Source organism: Natator depressus, chromosome 6 (assembly GCF_965152275.1).
Source record: "Natator depressus isolate rNatDep1 chromosome 6, rNatDep2.hap1, whole genome shotgun sequence".
Classification (NCBI taxonomy): Eukaryota; Metazoa; Chordata; order Testudines; family Cheloniidae; genus Natator; species Natator depressus.
Window position 1 is genome coordinate 2,299,287 of NC_134239.1, and position 20,158 is coordinate 2,319,444.

The window sequence follows — 20,158 nt, forward strand, 5'->3', positions numbered from 1 at the left end:
CTACCTGTCCCTTGCTGCAGTTTAAGCCCGTATCTTCTGGTCCTGCCCGCAGTGACGAAGGAAAACAATCGCTCACCCTCCTCTTTATAAACAATCTTTTACGTACTTGACGACTGTTCCCATGTGTCCCCCTCGGGCGGCTCTTCTCCAGACGAAACAAACCCAGTTTCTTCCAGTCTCTGCTCGTTGGCTGCGTTTCCAAGAGGACGGGCCCGTGGACTTGCTCATGACACGAGCATGATGCTGTGGATACCCGCGTCCACACTGCCCCTGTGCTTTTGCCACCTCAGCGCTGGCGTCGCAGGGCTCGGTCCAGGCCGGGCCACACGCCAGGAGCCGCGTTGCTGTGGGTTGTTTCCCAGTGCGGGCTGGGGGATACAGCGACCCCACCGTGGTACTTCCTTGTCTTCCGGGGCTGGTCAACCCACAATGCTCACGGATCCGCTGTCTCCGTGGAAGCAGGCACCCCATGCCGTTGGGTTTCACCTCATTTCCACCCTCTCCTGAGCACCTGGCACTTGGACAGGGGGTGTTGTTCTCTTCAGCTCAGCCGGGCAGGCCCCCTTGTTGGGAGACTTTCCTGGGCTCCTGGGGCTTTGCTGTCTCTCCAGGTTTTCGGCTGGGCCGGGGTGAGCAGAGGAGTCGCTCAAAACAGAGCTCTTTGCCAGGCCGGGCCGACGGCCATCCATTGCACTCAGCGGGAATGGTTCTGGTACCAAACATTTGCCCCGGGCCCCGGCTCGAAAACCAATCCTGGCCCAAACATCCCGCAACACCCGTGATGTCAGCGAGCTCTGGGCTTCCATCCTTGGTGAACTCCCGCGGGGACAGTCCACTCAGGGTAATATACCTCCCCAGGCATGGGTGTGTCACCGGATGGGGCTACAGTCCAGGGGTGGGGCCAAAGCATGTGGGTAGGGCCGTGCTGGGGCCCATGTGCCTAGGGCTATAGGGGGCTGGTTAATGGATGCTGAGGGGTTGAGGGGAAGGTCTGAGGGGACCCTGCTTGATCGCAATCTCTCAGGCCTGAGATGCAGCTGCCTCTAGGGAGGGGCAGCTGGGGAACCTTCTAGGGTAACCCTGAGATAGGACCTGGCTCCTGGACTGGGCTGTGAGCGTGGGGGAGGCTGGCGGTGGACAGCTCACTCTGGGAGGTGGCCACATGGGCTCTGTGGGTGGGGGCGAAAGCACCCCTCACTACCCAACCACAGCCCCTATGTCACCACGACCAGGAGCGCCAGCCCCTCTGCCATCAGCCCCGTCCTACTCGTTTTCAGCACTGTCCCTGGGACCTGCCTCCTCCACCTCCCATCACAGTATCCCTGCCCAGCTCCCTCCATTGCTCCCCTCTGCCCGTGGGATGTAAGAGATTCAGAAGAGAGAGGGGTGGAGATCAACCGCTGACTGCCCATGGGCCTGAGTCTGCAGAGAGCCTGAGCCCATCGCTCGGAGAGGAGGGAGCTGCTCTGAATATGCCTCTAGGGGGCAGGACTGGGGCATCCAAATCACAGGCAGCTGGGCTTGGATCGCTGGGAGGTGGGCAGTCTCTGTGGGGGGGGGGGGTGGCTTCCAGGTAGCCCCTTCTACAGCTCCACAGCACCCCCTGCATGTGATTCTGAGGGGGATGCTGCACCCCCACGACTGGTGATCAAACATAAAACAGTTTTGCAGCAAATTGTGGCCCTGGGCTCCAGGCCGCGTGTGTGGGTGGGATGCTGGGGAGAACGGAGGAGCTGTGTCGTGTGTGGAGTGGGGTGCAAGGAGTTGGCCAAACACCTCCCAAAGCAGGGGGAACGCTCATTAAGCCTGGGTTTTCCCTGGGGACCTGGGACTTTGCCGTGAACTGGGGCTTGGAGGGGAATCGGGTGCAGAGAAGAGCCACAGAAAGGAACCGGGGGCTGGAATGAAAACGTTGCAGTGGGAGACGAAGCTGTTTAGTGTCTCCAAGAAAATCCGAGAAACGTGGGGCTGGAAGGGACTTGGAGAGGGCACCAAGTCCCATCTCCGACACTGAGGCAGGGCCAAGGAAACCTAGATCAGCCCTGACCGGTGTGTGTCTGACCTGCTGTCAAAACCCTCCAATGACGGGGATCCCACAACCTCCCTGGGGAGCCTGGCCCAGAGCTGAGCTACCCTGAGAGTTTGAAAAGTGTCTCTTAATACCCAGCCCCTTGCTACAAGCTAAGCTGCTTCCTTCTGGTCCGCCCTTCGCTGGACACTGAACACACCCGCTCGCCGGCCTCTTTAGAGCGACCCTTGTTCTCCTACCCCAGCTCAGCCTTCTCTTCCCCAGGCCGAACCCAGCCAGGACCTGCAGCCGTCCCTCGCCGGCACATGAATGGGTTTGTCCTCGGAAATGGAAGAAGGGAATGGGCATAGAAGAGTTTTATGTCCACACTGAGCCCTGCCAGGTCCTCCCCACAACCCACAAGCCCCCTGGCCCTCCGAGAGCTGGGGACAGAACCCAGGAGTCCTGCCTCCTAGCTCTCCTGCTGTAACCCACCAGCCCCCACTCCCCTCCCAGAGCTGGGGAGAGAACCCAGGAGTCCTGGCTCCTAACCCCAACCACTAGACACCTCCCCCCCCGGCTCCTGGAACTGGGGATAAAACCCAGGAGTCCTGGCTCCCAGTAGCCCCTCCTCTAATCACTAGACCTCACTTCCTTCCCAAAGCCAAGGAGAGAACCCAGGAGTTCTGGCTCCCCTCCCAGGGGCTGTTCATATCCTCCCCTGTGGCTCCACCCCGACCTGGGAGCCAATCTCCTTCGCGGTCAGAGCCCGGCTGCCAGGCAGGAGGAAATAGAAACCAGCTGAGGTTTTACTTTCGTTTCCGCAGGATTAAATCTTGGACTCTGGCAGAGCGAGCTGTGGGACAGGTAATGGGGGGCAGAATCGCCCCCTCCAGTCTATCCCCCGCCCCACGTCCCCAGAGAACCCCCCTGAGATTTGAGTGGCTGGTTTCAAACCAGCGGCAGTTGGGGGGCACCGAAGGGAAACCCCTGCCATTTCCAGGCCTCTGGCCGGGGCCCGGCCCCCGCCCCACCAGCGCAGCCCCGCGGGTCCCCTCGCAGCGAGCCGCGCCCGGCCGCCAAGCCCGAGAGCTGCTTGAAAAGTCCCGAGCGGCTGAAAATCCCGCTGCGCCCGGGGCACTTGCGCCCCGGTGGGGAGGGGGGCGCGGATGGCAGCGGGCTCTCCCCAGGTGCGACGGCTGGGGACGCGCAGTTTCCTCCTGCAACAGAGACGGAAATGAGTGGTGTTTAATGCCAGGGAGCCCGGACTCCTGGGTTCTCTCTCCAGCTCTGGGTCGGGAGTGGGGTGTAGTGGGTTAGAGCAGAGGGGGTTGGGAGCCAGGACTCCTGGGTTCTTTTCCCATTTCCGGGAGAGTAGTGGGGGCTAGTGGTTTTGTGCAGGGGGGACTGGGAGCCCAGACTCCTGGGTTCTGTCCCCAGCTCTGGGAGGGGAGTGGGTCTAGTGGGTTCAAGCAGGGAGGCTGGGAGCCTGGACTTCTGGGTTTTCTCTCCATCGCTAGACGGAAGGAGCTGGACCCCCTGGGTTCTGGGTGCAGTGGAATGAGGTGCTGGCCAAAGAGAGTTTGCTCATTTCTTGAGGTGCTAGTGGGGATGGGGGTGTGCCCAGTACACAAGGAGAGCCCTGGGGAACTCAGCACTCAAGAATTGGGATTAGGAGATGGAGTGTCCCATCCCTGCTCTGTGCCTCAGTTTCCCCCTCTGCCAGCCCTTCTGTCTGAGCTCAGGGGGTGTGAGAGGGTTTATGCATTGGTGTCCTGTTGTCTCAGTTCTCCAACAGAGTTTGGCTTTAGTCCCAGCCCAGGAGGAGGGGAGATTGGTCAACTGGAGCCCAGCCTGTCACCCGCTGCATTATGGGAAATGCAAATAATAAAGGGTAAGCGCTCCAGTCCCACCCAATTCAGGTGTAACCCATTCCAGAGCTGGGGCTAGAGCCCCCTCATCCTGGCTCACAGCCCCCTCCCCTCACTAGACCCCAATCCCCTGCCCCATGCCCCCCCCCAGCTGGGATAGAACCCAGGAGTCCTGGCTCACAGGCCCCCTGCTGTGTGTCTCCCAGGCAGATCCCATCCCCCTCCTCGAAGGCAACTCCAGAGGGGATGGTGGAGCGACTCCAGGAGGACGTCACCTGCTCCATCTGCCTGGACATCTTGGAGGACCCCGTCTCCATCGTGTGTGGCCACAACTTCTGCCGGGGCTGCCTCGCGGCTCACTGGAGCGGGGTCTCGGCTTGGGGGTACCAGTGCCCCGAGTGCCGGGCTCCCTGCTCCAGGAACCAGATTACCCCAGACACACGTCTGAAAAGCCTGGTGGAGAAAATCAGAAACCTGCCACGTGAAGAGACGTTGACAGCAACAGGGACAGCGAGCCCTGAGGTGGGTGCAGCCCACCTGAGGCTGGTCCAGAGATGCAGCCACCTCTGGGGCGGGGCAGGGGGGAACAGCTGCATGTTTGCTCCCTGCAGCACGGTGTCCCCTATCTCCACGCTGGGGCCCTGGGGTTAGGGGGAAGGCCGGCTAAGGGGATTCCTGTGTCCCTTTAGCAACCGCTCTGGTCTCTGGGCTGCTAAGGGGGGAGCTGAGCACTCAGGGCTCAGACCTGCTGATAAGAAATTAAGCCCTGAGCGAACAGGCTGTGACTCCACACGGGGGCCCCGGTGAGGGGACATGGACTAGCTGGAAGTGTGGGGGAGAGGATGGGACATGGGGCCTTTCCCCTCTAGGGGGCACTGGCTTGGATGTGGCCCATGGTGGGACTGGCTGGTCCAGGGGGTGGGAATGGGGCTCTGATCCGGGGGAGAAGGGACTCACCAGCTCAGGGGTGGGGTCCCAGCTCTGATCCTGCTCTGTCCCTGCAGGAGGGGCTGGGGGCTCAACCAGAGCCGGGGCGCCCGGTGCAGCTGGTGTGTCTGGACGAGAAAGGGGGCCTGAGCCTGGATGAGGAGGCCCTGAGCCGCTGCCTGGAGCAGGGTGGGGTGGGGGATGCCCCCGTCTGCCTGGTGTCCATCATCGGGGAGCAGCGCCGGGGCAAATCCTTCCTGCTGAACTACCTGCTGCGCCGGCTCCGGAGCCTGGTGAGTGCAGCCCTGATCCCCTCCCAGAACCAAGGATAGAACCCAGGAGTCCTGGCTCCCGCCCCCCCTGCTCTAACCCACTAGACCGTCTAGACCCTTGTCTGTGTGTCTCTCTCAGCCTGAGTCTGCCTGTCTATCATCTTTCCAGTGCGCTGGTCCCCATGCTACCTGCCTGCTAATAAAATACTCACAATCCCCTTTCCCCCCGCGCACTAATTGCTCTGCCCCCCATGTCTTCTTCTCCCCCCCCCCCCAGGATATGAAGGATGGATCCTGGATGGGCCGGGAGGAGGAGCCCCTGGAGGGGTTCGAGTGGCGAGTTGGTGCCCGCAGCGTCACCAAGGGGGTGTGGGCGTGGAGTCAGCCCTTCTGGGTCCCCTCCGAGGGGGGGCAGGTGAGTGGGAAGATGGGTGACGAAATGGGGTGGGGGGACGAGTGACCGCAGCATATCTCTACTTGGGGGAGAAGAGCAGACAGAGGCTGGGTGGGCTCGGTGACCTGGGCCTGGGATGGGAGGCAGGGAACACTGTGCCCCCCAGGGGCTGGTTCACACTCGGTGCTGGGGCATGTGGGGGGCAGAGTGGGGAGCTGGCGTGAGACACCGGCCCGTGGCTCCCCCCCCCAGGTGGCCGTGCTGCTGGTCGACACCGAGGGCTCCATGGACATCGCCAGAGACACGGAGACCAGCGTGAAACTCTCCGCCCTCTCCATGCTGCTTGGCTCCTACCAGGTAGGCACCAGGGGGCGCTGTGCTGCAGGGAACGGGGCAGGGCTCAGCAGGGGGCGCTCTCCCATTGCAGCCAGGGCCGGCCCCGATGCCCCAGGTTGGCACTAGGGGGCGCTGTGCTGGGGGAGAGGGTCGTGCTGGTTTCTGTCTCTAACCCTGTCCTCTCTGATGACTTGCAGATCCTGAATGTTTCCAGCCAGCTAAAGGACCCCGATCTAGAATATCTGGAGGTGAAGGGGGAGGAGGGCAGGACGTGGTGCCATTCTCCTACAGCCCCAACGGGGTAGTCTGCCCATTCTACAGCTGGAGAAACTGAGGCCCAGAGAGAATCAGTGACTTGCCTGAGGTCACATGGGGAGTCTGTGGAACACCCAGAGATAGAACCCAGGAGTCCTGGCTTCCAGCCCCCACCCCCGCTGTTTTAACCACTAGACCCCACTCCCCTCCCAGAGCTGGGGAGAGAACCCAGGAGTCCTGGGGTCGTATCCAGCAAGGCCCAAACTCTGCACTGCTCCAGGGTCTGGAATTCGCCAGGACTCTGGGAACATCTCAATATTTGGCATCTTGATCTATTCTGCTCCTACCGTCGGTGGGCACAGGGGGCAAACGGAGCCCCGGGCAGGGGGTAGGAGAACCTTGACTTGCAGTTCTGCTCTTTGGCCACTGCAGCAGAGGGGGAAAGCCCTGGGACCCGTGGAACAGACCCAGACCAAGCTGGAGCTGCAGGTTGGTGGGTGGGTGGGTGTTTGGCAGGGGGGTGTTTGTTGGTAGGATTTCCACCCCCACCTGCCACCAGGGCACATGCTGCCTCCCTGCCCCAGGGATCTCAGCCCCCTGCTCTCTCTTCTCTGCAGATGTTTCTGCACGTGGCCGAAGAGGTGGGAAAGGAATACGGGCTGGAGTCCATTCAGGTGAGACGACATTCCCCCCCATCCCTCCACCCTGCCCCATGCAATCCCCTCACCCCACTGCATGGGATGCTTCTGCCCCAGCCACTCCCTGCCCCACACCCGAGGGGTTCAGCCTTCCCCTCCTGAGATTGTCCTGTTTCCCCTGCAGCACCTAGACGTGCTGGTGCGGGATTGGAGCAACTCCTTGGTCCTTGGAACGGACGGTGGGAAGGAGCATCTGAGAGACGTCCGACAGGTGACTGTGGGGCTTGACACGGGGCCTTTGCCCTCTGGGGGGTGCTGGCTCCGATCTGGCCAAAGGGCAAGGGCCTGGCTGGCTCAGGGGAGCAGGGAATGGGTCCTGGAGTATTTCCCTCCGTTGGTGTCTCACTTTGCTGATTCCCCCGGCTCTGGCAGATGCTGGCGGCAAGGTCCCCTTGCAAACACCCCGAGGCCCTGGAAGCACTGAGCAGAAGCAAAACCCACTGTTTCGTGATGCCCTTCCCTGGCAAGCGGATCATGACTGGAAGCCAGGGATGCCTGAGAGGTAAAGTTTCCGGGACAGCGGCTCTGAGCCTGCACGACGGGGCGTCTCCGTCTCTGCCGGGGAACGGGCCATGGGGGAACGCTCCGGCTCTGGGTTCATTGCCATGTCCCTCCCCTTTGCAGACATGGATGAGGATTTCCGGGACAGCCTGAGGGACTACGTCACCGGTCTGGTGGACTCAGCTGGTCAACACGTCTGGAGGGACCGGCACGGGGCGCTGGTGACCGGGTCACAGCTCGCTGCCAAGATAAAGGTGGGGATTGGCCAGCTGGGCATGGGGTCTCAGTAGGGGGCGCTCTCCTCTGGCAGTCAGCGCTGGCCCCAATACCCCATGGTGGCGCTAGGGGGCGCTGTGCTGCGGGGAGCAGGGTGGGGGCTTAGCCCTTTTTGCTGAACTTTCATTAATTAAGAATGAGGGTTGTATTTACAGCCTAGCAGAATCCCAGCTTGGATGATTCTACCGAGCCTTCCTAAATCATCCAGGGAAGTTCTTCATTTCCCCCTCCAAACTGATTCCCACCGTTGTCTTATGGCCGTTCCCCAGCTGCCCTGCCCCAGAGGTGGCTGCATCTCAGCGCAGGGCGAGCCATCCCCATGTTCCCACTTTTCTAAGCCCTGTGGAGTCTGTATTGTGATTTCTTGTGCTTGCTTTGCAGACATTCTCTGATCTGATGAAGAAACGTTGTTTCGGCTTCTCCTCTCCCGCTCAGGTACCTTCTCTGCCTTTCTCTGCCTCTGACCTGGTCAAGGCGTGTGTCCCTCCTCCTGAATTCACTTCCGATGTAAAACTGTAGCCTACTTTTGTCTTATTACTGCTGCCTCGCCCGAGAGGTGGCTGCATCTCATGTCGGGCAAGCCATCCCCGTGTCGTGTTGCTGGGAGGCTATTCCCCAGCTGCTCCTCCCCCTCCCACAGTGTTCTTGCCAGCAAGTTAAAGAAGTATGGGCTGGATGAATGGACTATAAGGTGGATAGAAAGTTGGCTAGATTGTCGGGCTCAACGGGTAGTGATCAATGGCTCCATGTCAAGTTGGCGGCCGAAATCCAGTGGAGTGCCCCTAGGGTCGGTCCTGGGGCTGGTTTTGTTCAATATCTTCATTAATGATCTGGAGGACGGTGTGGATTGCACCCTCAGCAAGTTTGCAGATGACACTAAACTGGGAGGAGTGGTAGATAATTTGGTAATTTGTCTAGGGCCCTCTGGATCCTATCCCTACCACTGGAGGGTAGGGATAGGATCCAGAGGGCCCTAGACAAATTAGAGGATTGGGCCAAAAGAAATCTGATGAGATTCAACAAGGACAAGTGCAGAGTCCTGCACTTAGGACGGAAGAATCCAATGCACCACTACAGACTAGGGACCGAATGGCTCGGCAGCAGTTCTGCGGAAAAGGACCTAGGGGTTACAGTGGATGAGAAGTTGGATATGAGTCAACAGTGTGCCCTTGTTGCCAAGAAGGCCAATGGCATTTTGGGCTGTATAAGTAGGGGCATTGCCAGCAGATCGAGGGACGTGATCGTTCCCCTCTATTCGACATTGGTGAGTCCTCATCTGGAACCTGTGTCCAGTTTGGGGCCCCACACTAGAAGAAGGACGTGGATAAATTGGAGAGAGTCCAGTGGAGGGCAACAAAAATGATTAGGGGTCTGGAACACATGACTTATGAGGAGAGGCTGAGGGAACTGGGTTTGTTTAGTCTGCGGAGAAGAATGAGGGGGGATTTGATAGCTGCTTTCAACTACCTGAAAGGGGGTTCCAAAGAGGATGGCTCTAGACTATTCTCAGTGGTAGAAGAGGACAGGACAAGGAGTAATGGTCTCAAGTTGCCATGTGGGAGGTTTAGGTTGGATATTATGAAAAACTTTTTCACTAGGCGGGTGGTGAAACACTGGAATGTGTTACCTAGGGAGGTGGTGGAATCTCCTTCCTAAGAAGTTTAAGGCCCGGCTTGACAAAGCCCTGGCTGGGATGATTTAGTTGGGGATTGGTCCTGCTTTGAGCAGGCGGTTGGACTAGATGACCGCCTGAGGTCCCTTCCAACCCTGATAGTCTATGATTCTCCCCCAACCCCAGAAGTGGCTGCATCTCAGCACTGGGTGAGCCCATCCCTATGCAGTGTTGTGTGTGGCTGTTGCCATATGCTCCTCCCCAGAGGTGGCTTCATCTCAGGCGTGTGTTGACACTTGTTGGAAAATGTTTGTTTTTTTCCCCCCGCAGAGAAATTTGAGTTTCCGGTGAAATATGAAAAGCTGAAATACTTGATCTGGTGTCTCATGGGAATTATAGTTTGACTCTGCATGCTCCCTTTTCTCCCCATAAATCAGCTCTCTGGTTGGACGGCAACTCCCATGATGCACCATAGAGGAGGGGATGATGCATCATGGGGCTTGTAGTTTGGGTGCCTGGCTTCAGGCTGAGCTGCCGTGGTGGCTCATGGGAGTTGTAGTTTCACACTGGCTAGTGGCATCGCTCTGTTACATGAGGTTGCTGCAGTTGCTAGGTGGAGACAGGGCCCCATAAACGGCGGCTCACCCCGGCCTTGTCCTCCCTGTGCAGATGGCCATCACCTTCCACAACCAGAGAGTCCTGGACAGGGCCAGCGCAGACCACGCTGTGTTTTTGAGGGAGAAGGTGAGTCTGTGCGGCGGGGGCCCCTGTGCCCCAGCCAGGGGAACCCAGGGAACCGTCCTGGCCAACCCCACTGGCTGTGGGCTTTGGGATAGGAGATGGGACCTCGTATCTCCAACTCCCAGGATGACTATCGAGATGGGAGGCTCAAACTCCTTCACCGGTGTTGGGAGTGGGGGAGGGAATAAGTTTGCCCTGTGGCCAGCTGCAGTGGTGGAGGCGTCATGGCCCAGGTGGCTCAGGGGCTGGACCAGGAGTCAGAACTCCTGGCTTTTGTTTATGGTGCTGTTGCAGACTCCTCTGGGCTCATCACTGAGACTCTCTGGGCCTCGGTTTCCCCATCTATGAAAGTGGGAGAATGATCTTGCCCTTGGGTGTTTTAGCCTGTGAGCTTTTTGGGGCAGGGATGGCCTCTCACTGAGTTTGTGTGCCGCGCGAGGGGGGGCCCCCATCTCGGTCCAGGTCTGTGGTGTGCCCAGCATGAGGGGGCCCCCCCATCTCAGTCCTGGTTTGTGCCGTACCCGGCATGAGGGGGAGCCCCCATCTCATTTGGGAGGGTGGGGTCCATGCAGCGCTTGCCCCTTCTAACGCTCTTGGCCATCTCCTCTCCCGGCGGGCGCAGGATGGCGACTCCCAGAACATGTTCACCTGCCTGAAGGTGCGGCCGAGCAAGATGGCGGAGCTGTTTGCCGAGCAGCGTGGGCAGTTGCTCTGGCGGTGCCGGACGGACATGCGGGAGCCGGCGCCGGAGAAAGAGGCCCAGCTGACGGAGCTGGAGGCGGTGCTGACGCGGGAGGCCGAGACCTTCCTGGAGAGCTACGGGAAGCGCTTCAAGAAATTCGCCATTTTGGCGGGCGTGGGTGCGGGGGCGCTGGCCCTGGGACCGGTGGGGGGCGCTGCCGGTGCTGGGATCGCCGCCGCTGTCATCGCTGCCGAGGCGGCTGGGGTGCTCGCCATGGCCGAGGTGGTGGCCATTGGGGTTGGGGCGGGCGCCATGGCCGGGATGTGTGTGGGCGGGGGTGTGGGCGGGGGAGTTGGTGGGAACATCGCCCAGAAGGATAGGCAGAGGGCCAAGGCTGCTGGCAGCGGGAGGGAGGAGGAGGACGGCACTGAGGATCTATCCGACGAGAAACCCCTGATCTGATCCGTGCCCCCCCACAATCTGGGGCTGACGAATGGGGTGACAGGGCAGCAGCGTGGCCTGGACACGTCCCCCGGAAGCCACCCCAGAGCAGGGAGCCATTGCCCCCAGATTCTAAGAAGGGATGTTTAGATCCTCTCGTCTGATCTGCTCTGCCACCCAGGCTGGAGAATGCCTCCCACTTCCCCCTGCCTTGGGACCCATATCTCCTTTGCACTAAATCATTTCCCGGAAAGGCGGCCAGTCTGGCTCGGAATCCGGAAAAGACAGAGTCCCGCACCGCTTTCCCACTGGTGAATCACCCGCGCTGTGAGTAATCGGGTGCCTCGTTTCCAACTGGAGTTTCTCGCTTTAACTTGCCGCCCTCGGTTCTCGCTCTGCCTTCCTCCAACATTGCAGGGCCACTCCGGCTGCAACACAAAGCACTTGGAAACACCCTGCCGACGGTCCTGTCCCGAGATCACCCGCTGGGGGTGACCGTGGGCACCTGGCTTAGGTCCTACAGCAGCAGCCGTGTTGTCTGGTCCTGGAGGATAGATATCCAGCCACTCCTCTGAGCGGGAAGGCGGGTCCAGGGCAGAGGGCACAGAAAGACGTGGATTGGGTTTCCTGCTCTACCATGGGCTTCCTCTGTGACTTTGCCCAAGTCACTGAGTTTCTCTGTTCCTCAGTTTCCCATCTGTATACTGAGGATAATAATGCATTGAAAGATGGTGAGGGGTTTGAGCTCTACTGAGAGAAAGCGCTATCCAAGAAACAGGCATCGTTGTTTATTCTGTGGGAGGGCTATAAAAGCATCCAAAGCTAAAGGATTTTCTGTTCAACACCCATGAACGCACGCCGAGCAGGGGACACCGTCTGGCCAACTCCACAGGAAGGCTCAGCTCCCACCCTTCGGCACTGGTGAAAATCCAGGAGTTGGGCTTGAGGGTTTCCAACCAATGAGGGCTCGAGTAGGGGTACTCTCCAGCTGTTCCATGCCCACGCCAGCCTCAGCTGGCGCCTACGATCCCATAGACCGCTCTAGCGTGAGGTACGGGGTCGGCTCCATCATGGCTTTGCCTTGGTAAGCCGGGAGCGCCCCTTCCCATCACAGATTCCAAGGCCTGGATAACGCGGGCCGTGACCCTGCCCTGAATTAATTGCTGCTTGAACTGGAGTGATCTGTTAGAGAAACTTCCCATCTCTATTTAAAAATGGACAATGATGGCGAATCTGCGACGACCCTTGGTAAATTATTCCAATTGTTCTGACTGTTTAAAATTTCTGCCTTACTTCCTGTCTGAATTTTGTTGAGCTTCAATGTCCAGCCATCGGAGCATGTTAGACCTTTCTGTGCTAGACTGAAGGACCCATTATGAAATATTTGTTCCCCAGGTGGGTACTTATGGACTGGGATCCAGTCACCCCTTAACCTGCTCTTTGAGTCCTATCTTCCTAAGAACTCCTTGGGAACCTAATCTCAGGGCTGCATGTTTTCAAAGGCTGCACCTCTTGGTACCTAACAAGAGAAAGCAGAAGTCACTTGAGACTGTGGTCTGCAAAATGTCCAATGGGAGAGGTTAGGTTTCTGCTGGAAGATGGCCAGTCAACAGGTCTTGGGTGCAGGACAGTCTCAGAGCAATGGAGGCATTTAAGCAATTTCCTTTGTGCCCAACAGGAGGAAAGATATTTGGGGTACTGTGTTAGGGTGTCAATGTAGGGATGAGTGCGTGCGTGAGTCTGTGAGCACCTGTAAATGACTGTCATGGGGAGTGCTAGAGAGTAATCTCCCAGATCTAAATAACTGTGAAGTTCTGACTCTTCGAACCTTGCATGGTGAGTTCCTAGTTTTGGGACAAGTCTCCACAGAAACCATCAGCTGTAATTCGGTTCAGGGAAGATGCAACTTCTGTTTAACGGAAGGGCTTTAAACTGCTCCTGGGGGAATTCTGCGCCAAAAAAATTTAAAATCCTGCGCAGAGTTTAAATTTCTGCACATTTTATTTATCAAAATAACCTTATATAATCACACCAGTTTCATTTATTTCAAAATACCTGTCGGCAAGTATTTCTGTAACAGTCCAGACACCCATACAAATTCCCCCAGGAGTAGAAAGTTGAAGAAACCCTGACAACTCAGTTCCTGCCTTTGTGCCCCCTCCCTCCCCTGCTTCCCCGAGCCCAGCTGTCCCCACCTCCTTAGTCCAGCCAGTAGGCCCTCCTCAGCCCAGCCATTCACACCTCCTCCCCTGCCCAGAGCCTGCACCTGTCACCCAAACCCTATCCCAGATCTTGCATGCCAGACCACCTCCCCCACCCAAACTCCCTCCCAGCTCCCAACCTCTCACCCCTTCTGCACCCAAACTCACTCCCGGAGCCTGCCCCCCAGTCCCATACCCCAGACCTGCTCCCCCATCCAAAGCCTTAGGCAGGTGGGGGGCGGAGTTTTGGGGGGCAGGGTCTGGGTCGCATGAGTGACATTATTGGCCCCCTGGGAGGATTTGAGGACTGGCACTGGCCCTAAGGTAAATTGAGTTTGAGACCCCTGCCTTAGATCTACACGGTTTTTATGACGTCCAACCCATGATTCCCCTGCTGCACACTCAGTGTGTTGTTCTTTTCCTCGCCTTGGAGGACGTGGGGAACAATTGATCAGCTTCCTCTTTAGAACAATCTTTGACATATCGGACGACTGTTCTCAGGTCCCTCCCCAGCTTTCTCTTCCCTAAACATGCCCAGTTCTTTCAACCATTCCTCATAGGCCCTGTCTTCTTAAACCGCTGATCGTGTTTGTCACGCTCCTCTGGACTCTCTCCAATGTGTCCATCTGTCTTAAAATGCGGTGATGAAAACTGGAGCTAGGATGCCAGCGGAAGCTTCACCAGTGCTGAGTAGAAGGGGACAGTTGCCTCCTGAGTCTGACATATGACCTTCCCGTTAATACACCCCACATGACATTCCCCATTTTTGCACCCCATCCCACTCTTGTCTTTGTTGATTGCGTTGATGACTTGATTCTAATATCGCTGCTGCTAATTTGGCTACTTGATCTTATTTTCACCTCAACTGGAGAATGGCTGAGTCAGTTGGGTAGAGTTTGTACCGGCTTGGTCTCAGTGATCTGTTTTCTTGACTTTGTATTTGTGGTGGGTTGTTTTACTTGTAATAAAATGGCTAGAAAGCACACTGGGTCATCTTTTCTTTCAATCAGCAACTTGAGCCGGAACCGTAGAGAATCTTTGGCTGGTACATCATCAAGTGGCCTCACTCCCCACACAAGGACACTCCTGGAAACACTTGAGGAAGAAAGACTGAATTGGGGGAAGTGCTGGTCCTTGGCTAATATGATTTCTTAGCCAAACCCAGTAAACTGCTTGTATCATCAGCCAGGATGAGAAATTGCTCATTCCTACCCAGTCTTGTGAGTATTTTAGGCTTTGTTGGCTGTTTTGTTTATTTGCTAGGAAATCTGCTTTGAGCTGTTTGCTATCACTTAAAATCTATCTTTTATAGGTAATACTTGTTTTTTGCTTTATCTAAACCAGCGTGCCCTTCAGTGAAGTGTCTGGGGAACACCTCAGCATCACAGCGAGGGGAGAGCGAACATATTAATAAGTTTACTTTGTCCAGATCCCTGTGCAGTGTGAGAGGGTAGAATTCTGGGTTTATACTCCAGCAGGGGGGTGTGAGCTGGGGATTATCTGTTGTTGGGTCATGCAGAGGCTGGCCAGAGCCGCCATGTAACTGCAGCTGTGTGTGTCCCTGCCTGTGTGAATGCGGATGGAAGTGTAGGATCAGGAGCCGTCTGCAGCTTGTCACAGTAGCCGTGTGGGACAGGGAGCCCAGGCTGGTGGGTCAGTGGTACCCCAGTTTCAGGTGGCACCCCTAGGGGAACCTGTCACACATTACCTCCCCTGTCTTACACATGATGCTCCTGCAGCCTTTTCATTGTATCTCAGGCTATCCTGCTGTTTTCCCCAGCAAAGGTGTGAACTTTCTCAGTGTTGGATTGTGGGGTTACTCCATAGCCCCTGTTTTCCTGCCTGGGATCTCCCTCCAAGAGGTTTGCTCCTGCCCCACAATGAGCGAGGCTGGGGCACGCTTCGTACTCTCATTGGCTGCTGTACTATAAACCATCAAAAGGAATGGACTATACTGGTCCCAGTCCCTGGGGTGCTGTCCTGCAAAGGGAGCCAGCGGACCCCCCAGAAGTGCTTTTGATCCTTTCAGCCACCCCATCCGATTGGGGGTGTGCTGGGGTGGCCGGGTTTTGTGGATGCCTAGACTCTCCCCAACCCGTCAAAAAACACTGGATTCAACGGGTTTCCCTTAATCTGTGAGTAACTCACCCTGGAGCCCAAATGTGGTGAAGGATTCGTTCCCTGGGAGCCCGGCTGCTGTCACAGCCTCTGGATTTCCTTAGGGAAGCCTCAGGCCATTTTGTGAAGTGCTCTGTAGCTACCAGCGAATCTTCGTTGTCATATTCTGTCTCAGGCAAAGTCTGAAGCACGTCAGCAGAAACGCGCCCAGTTGGAGCCCCCCCAAAATATTAATGCATCGGGGCTCTGCCTGTCTTGAATTGGAATGAAAATGACCAAAACGCTGCCTTGGAAGGCAAACATCACATTTCCGACACCAAACGTCTACATCCACCCAACAGAAATTCTCCCTCGGGTCGGCTGGCAACACCGAAATCACCAGCAGTTTCAGGATCATGACATTTACCCTGGAACCTGGTTTTTTCAGTGTCTCTAGTACAGCCCTGTTCCCGTCGCCTGACCAGTCTGTCATCTCTCAATCTCTAGCTTTCCCACGGGGACGGGGAAGATTCGACTGTGGTGAGGTGACACTGGCATTCTGGGGGTTCGTGGCAGTGCAAAGGGTGGGGTTTGAATATGTAGGCGGTTCCTCTTGAAATTAACACACCCACTGGCAGGAGGCTCCACCCAGCCACCTGGGAGAATCCTAAAAATCTTCCCTGAGTGTGATTTCTAGGAACCGCTTCCCCTCCGACAAGTGCTGAGCCTGGATCTGAAACAAGGAGTAAGGGGGGAAAGGATGCAGCATTAATTTGGGCATACATAGCAATGAGCAGTCCACAAAGAATCTGTGTAGCGAGTAACTGAAATGCCCTACCCCTCAATTTCCCTAACAAACTGTGTGATGTAAGACACCCACCACCCTAGGGTCTTCCAACACACCACATCCCCACTTTGTTGCCCCCCACTCACAGGTTAGAATAGTGGAATTCCAGCATCTGGGAGCGTTCTCAGGCGATCCATCTCCAGGACCTTATTCCCATAACAGAAAACACAGTCCTCATTTCTCTGGCCTGTGGTCAACCTCCACTGCTCTGAGACTGAAGTGACGCTTAGGGTCAGCTCCCTCACTCAGGGCATATAAAGCACAGCCCTGTTGCCCTTTCATCCCGCAATAGGAATAACCATAATTTCATTTCCCATGCCCCAAAACTTCAATGAATTTTAACCAAAATGACCAAAACATTCACTCTGGAATGCTGGGGGTAACCAAGATGCAAATGAGGTCTGGTCCATGCCAGCCCTTCCTCCGCTTCACCAGTAGATGGTAGCAGAGACCTCCTTCCTCACTGAGCTTCAGGGTAGCACTGGGTGAAAGTCTGAAGGCTGATCAATGTAGATTTGGCTTATGTCTTCTGCAGTTTCCACTGAATGCATCCGATGAAGTGAGCTGTAGCTCACGAAAGCTTACGCTCAAATAAATTGGCTAGTCTCTAAGGTGCCACAAGTACTCCTTTTCTTTTTGCGAATACAGACTAACACGGCTGTTACTCTGAAACCTTTCAGGGCTTAGTGTCAAATGCTTTTGATCAGGGGGGCAGGGGGGGAAATCCTCCCAAAGCTTGAAATGGTTTGATTTTTTTCTGATTGAACTTTTCTCTAAAAGAAAAGTTTCATTTGACCAGAAACAATTTCCCTCCTCGACTTTTGGGGCTTTTTTTGGGCGGGGGGTTCATTTCAGATCAACCCCAAATGATAATTACCCCTCCCACATACTCCAATTTTCCGAAGGGCCAGAGAATAGAAGATTAAGTTGGGTGGACACAGCTCTGCCGCAGGGCAGAGGGCTACACCAATGCTTCAGGGCTGCTTTCAATCGAACTAATGTCTAACCTACCTCTCTCTTGCTGCAGTTTAAGCCCGTATCTTCTGGTCCTGCCCGCAGTGACGAAGGAAAACAATTGCTCACCCTCCTCTTTATAAACAATCTTTTACATACTTGACGACTGTTCCCATGTGTCCCCCTCGGGCGGCTCTTCTCCAGACGAAACAAACCCAGTTTCTTCCAGTCTCTGCTCGTTGGCTGCGTTTCCAAGAGGACGGGCCCGTAGACTTGCTCATGACTCGAGCATGATGCTGTGGATACCCGCGTCCGCACTGCCCCTGTGCTTTTGCCACCTCAGCGCTGGCGTCGCAGGGCTCGGTCCAGGCCGGGCCACACGCCAGGAGCCGCGTTGCTGTGGGTTGTTTCCCAGTGCGGGCTGGGGGATACAGCGACCCCACCGTGGTACTTCCTTGTCTTCCGGGGCTGGTCAACCCACAATGCTCACGGATCCGCTGTCTCCGTGGAAGCAGGCACCCCATGCCGTTGGGTTTCACCTCATTTCCACCCTCTCCTGAGCACCTGGCACTTAGATGGGGGGGCTGTTCTCTTCAGCTGACCCGGGCAGGCCCCCCTGTTGGGAGACTTTCCTAGGCTCCTGGGGCTTTGCCGTCTCTCCAGGTTTTCGGCTGGGCCGGGGTGGGCACAGGAGGGGCTCAAAATAGAGCTATTTGTGAGGACGGGCCGATGGCCATCCATTGCGCTCGGCGGGAACGGTTCTGGAACCCAACATTTGCTCCGGGCCCCGGCTCGAAAACCGATCCTGGCCCAAACATCCCGCAACACCCGTGATGCCAGCGAGCTCCAGGCTTCCGTCCTTGGTGAACTCCCACGGGGACAGTTGGCGCAGGGGTAATATACCTGCCCAGGCATTGGTGTGTCACCGGATGGGGCTACAGTCCAGGGGTGGGGCCAAAGCATGTGGGTGGGGCCATGCTGGGGCCCATGTGCCTAGGGCTATAGGGGGCTGGTTAATGGATGCTGAGGGGTTGAGCGGAAGGTCTGAGGGGACCCTGCTTGATCGCAGTCCCTCAGCACTGAGATGCAGCTGCCTCTGGGGAGGGGCAGCTGGGGAACCTTCTAGGGTAACCCTGAGGTAGGACCTGGCTCCTGGACTGGGCTGTGAGCATGAGGGAGGCTGGTGGTGGACAGCCCACCCTGGGAGGTAGCCACGTGGGCTCTGTGGGTGGGGGCAGAAGCACCCCTTACTACCCAACCACAGCCCCTATGTCACCACGACCAGGAGCGCCAGCCCCTCTGCCATCAGCCCCGTCCTACTCCTTTTTAGCACTGTCCCTGGGACCTGCCTCCTCCACCTCCCATCACAGTATCCCTGCCCAGCTCTCTCCATTGCTCCCCTCTACCCATGGGATGTAAGAGATGCAGAAGAGAGAGGGGTGGAGATCAACCGCTGACTGCCCATGGGCCTGAGTCTGCAGAAAGCCTGAGCCCATCGCTCGGAGAGGAGGGAGCTGCTCTGAATATGCCTCTAGGGGACAGGACTGGGGCATCCAAACCACAGAAAGCTGGGCTTGGATTGCTGGGAGGTGGGCAGTCTCTGTGTGGGGGGGGGTGGCTTCCAGGTAGCCCCTTCTACAGCTCCACAGCACCCCCTGCATGTGATTCTGAGGGGGATGCTGCACCCCCACGACTGGTGATCAAACATAAAACAGTTTTGCAGCAAATTGTGGCCCTGGGCTCCAGGCCGCATGTGTGGGTGGGATGCTGGGGAGAACGGAGGAGCCGTGTCGTGTGTGGAATGGGGTGCAAGGAGTTGGCCATACACCTCCCAAAGCAGGGGGAACACTCATTAGGCCTGGGTTTTCCCTGGGGACCTGGGACTTTGCCGTGAACTGGGGCTTGGAGGGGAATCGGGTGCAGAGAAGAAGCACAGAAAGGAACCGGGGGCTGGAGTGAAAACGTTGGAGTGGGAGACGAAGCTGTTTAGTGTCTCCAGGAGAATCCGAGAAATGTGGTGGTGGAAGGGACTTGGAGAGGGCACCAAGTCCCATCTTCGGCATTGAGGCAGGGCCAAGGAAACCTGGATCAGCCCTGACCGGTGTGTGTCCGACCTGCTCTCAAAATGTGCTCGGACATAGAGGAAGGGAATGTGCATAGAAGAGTTTTATGTCTACAGTGAGCCCTGCCAGGTCCTCCCCCGAACCCACTAGCCCCCTGTCCCTCCCAGAGCTGGGGACAGAACCCAGGAGTCCTGCCTCCTAGCTGTCCTGCTCTAACCACTAGACCCCACTCCCCTCCCAGAGGCAGGGAGAGAACCCAAGAGTCCTGGCTCCGCCCCCCAACCACTAACCCCCCCCCACCCACTCCCATCCTGGAACTGGGGATAGAACCCAGGAGCCCTGGCTCCCAGTGGCCCCTGCTGTAATCATTAGACATCACTTCCTTCCCAAAGCCAAGGAGAGAACCCAGGAGTCCTGGCTCCCTTCCCCCCAGCCCCACGTACCAGTGGCTATTCATATCCTCCCCTGTGGCTACAACCCCCCCGCCCTGGGAGCCAATCTGCTTCGGGGTCAGAGCCTGGCTGCTGGGCAGGAGGAAATAGAAACCAGCCAAGGTTTTATTTTCATTTCCCCAGGATTAAATCTTGGAGACGAACAGAGCGAGCTGTGGGACGGGTAACGGGGGGCCAGCGACCGTCCCTGGGGGGCAGAATCGCCCCCTCCAGTCTATCCCCCGCCCCACGTCCCCCGACAACCCCCCTGAGATTTGAGTGGCTGGTTTCAAACTAGCGGCAGCTGGGGGCACCGAAGGCAAATCCTGGACACCCCCCGGCCTCTGGCTGGGGCCCGGCTCCCGCCCCTCCAGCGCAGCCCCTCGGGTCCCCTCGCAGCGAGCCGTGCCGGACCGCCAAGCCCGAGAGCTGCTTGAAAAGTCCCGAACGGCTGAAAATCCCGCTGCCCCCGGGGCGCTTGCGCCGCATTGGGGAGGGGGGCGCGGATGGCAGCGGGCTCTCCCCAGGTGCGACTGCTGGGGACACATGGT

The 20,158-nt window shown here is 57.3% G+C and overlaps 1 protein-coding gene across 1 annotated transcript; it reads left to right on the forward strand.

Annotated features, from left to right (window-relative positions):
- Positions 1-2,825: 2,825 nt before the first annotated feature.
- On the forward strand, positions 2,826-14,155 carry LOC141988442 (RING finger protein 112-like). The gene is made up of 14 exons (XM_074954231.1): positions 2,826-2,875; positions 3,820-3,902; positions 4,086-4,401; positions 4,884-5,099; positions 5,356-5,493; positions 5,725-5,829; positions 6,006-6,056; positions 6,681-6,737; positions 6,886-6,972; positions 7,134-7,263; positions 7,386-7,516; positions 7,920-7,973; positions 9,820-9,894; positions 10,514-14,155. The coding sequence occupies exons 2-14, from the start codon at positions 3,880-3,882 to the stop codon at positions 11,033-11,035; spliced, it is 1,905 nt and encodes a 634-aa protein (XP_074810332.1). The 5' UTR covers positions 2,826-2,875; positions 3,820-3,879; the 3' UTR covers positions 11,036-14,155.
- Positions 14,156-20,158: the final 6,003 nt, after the last annotated feature.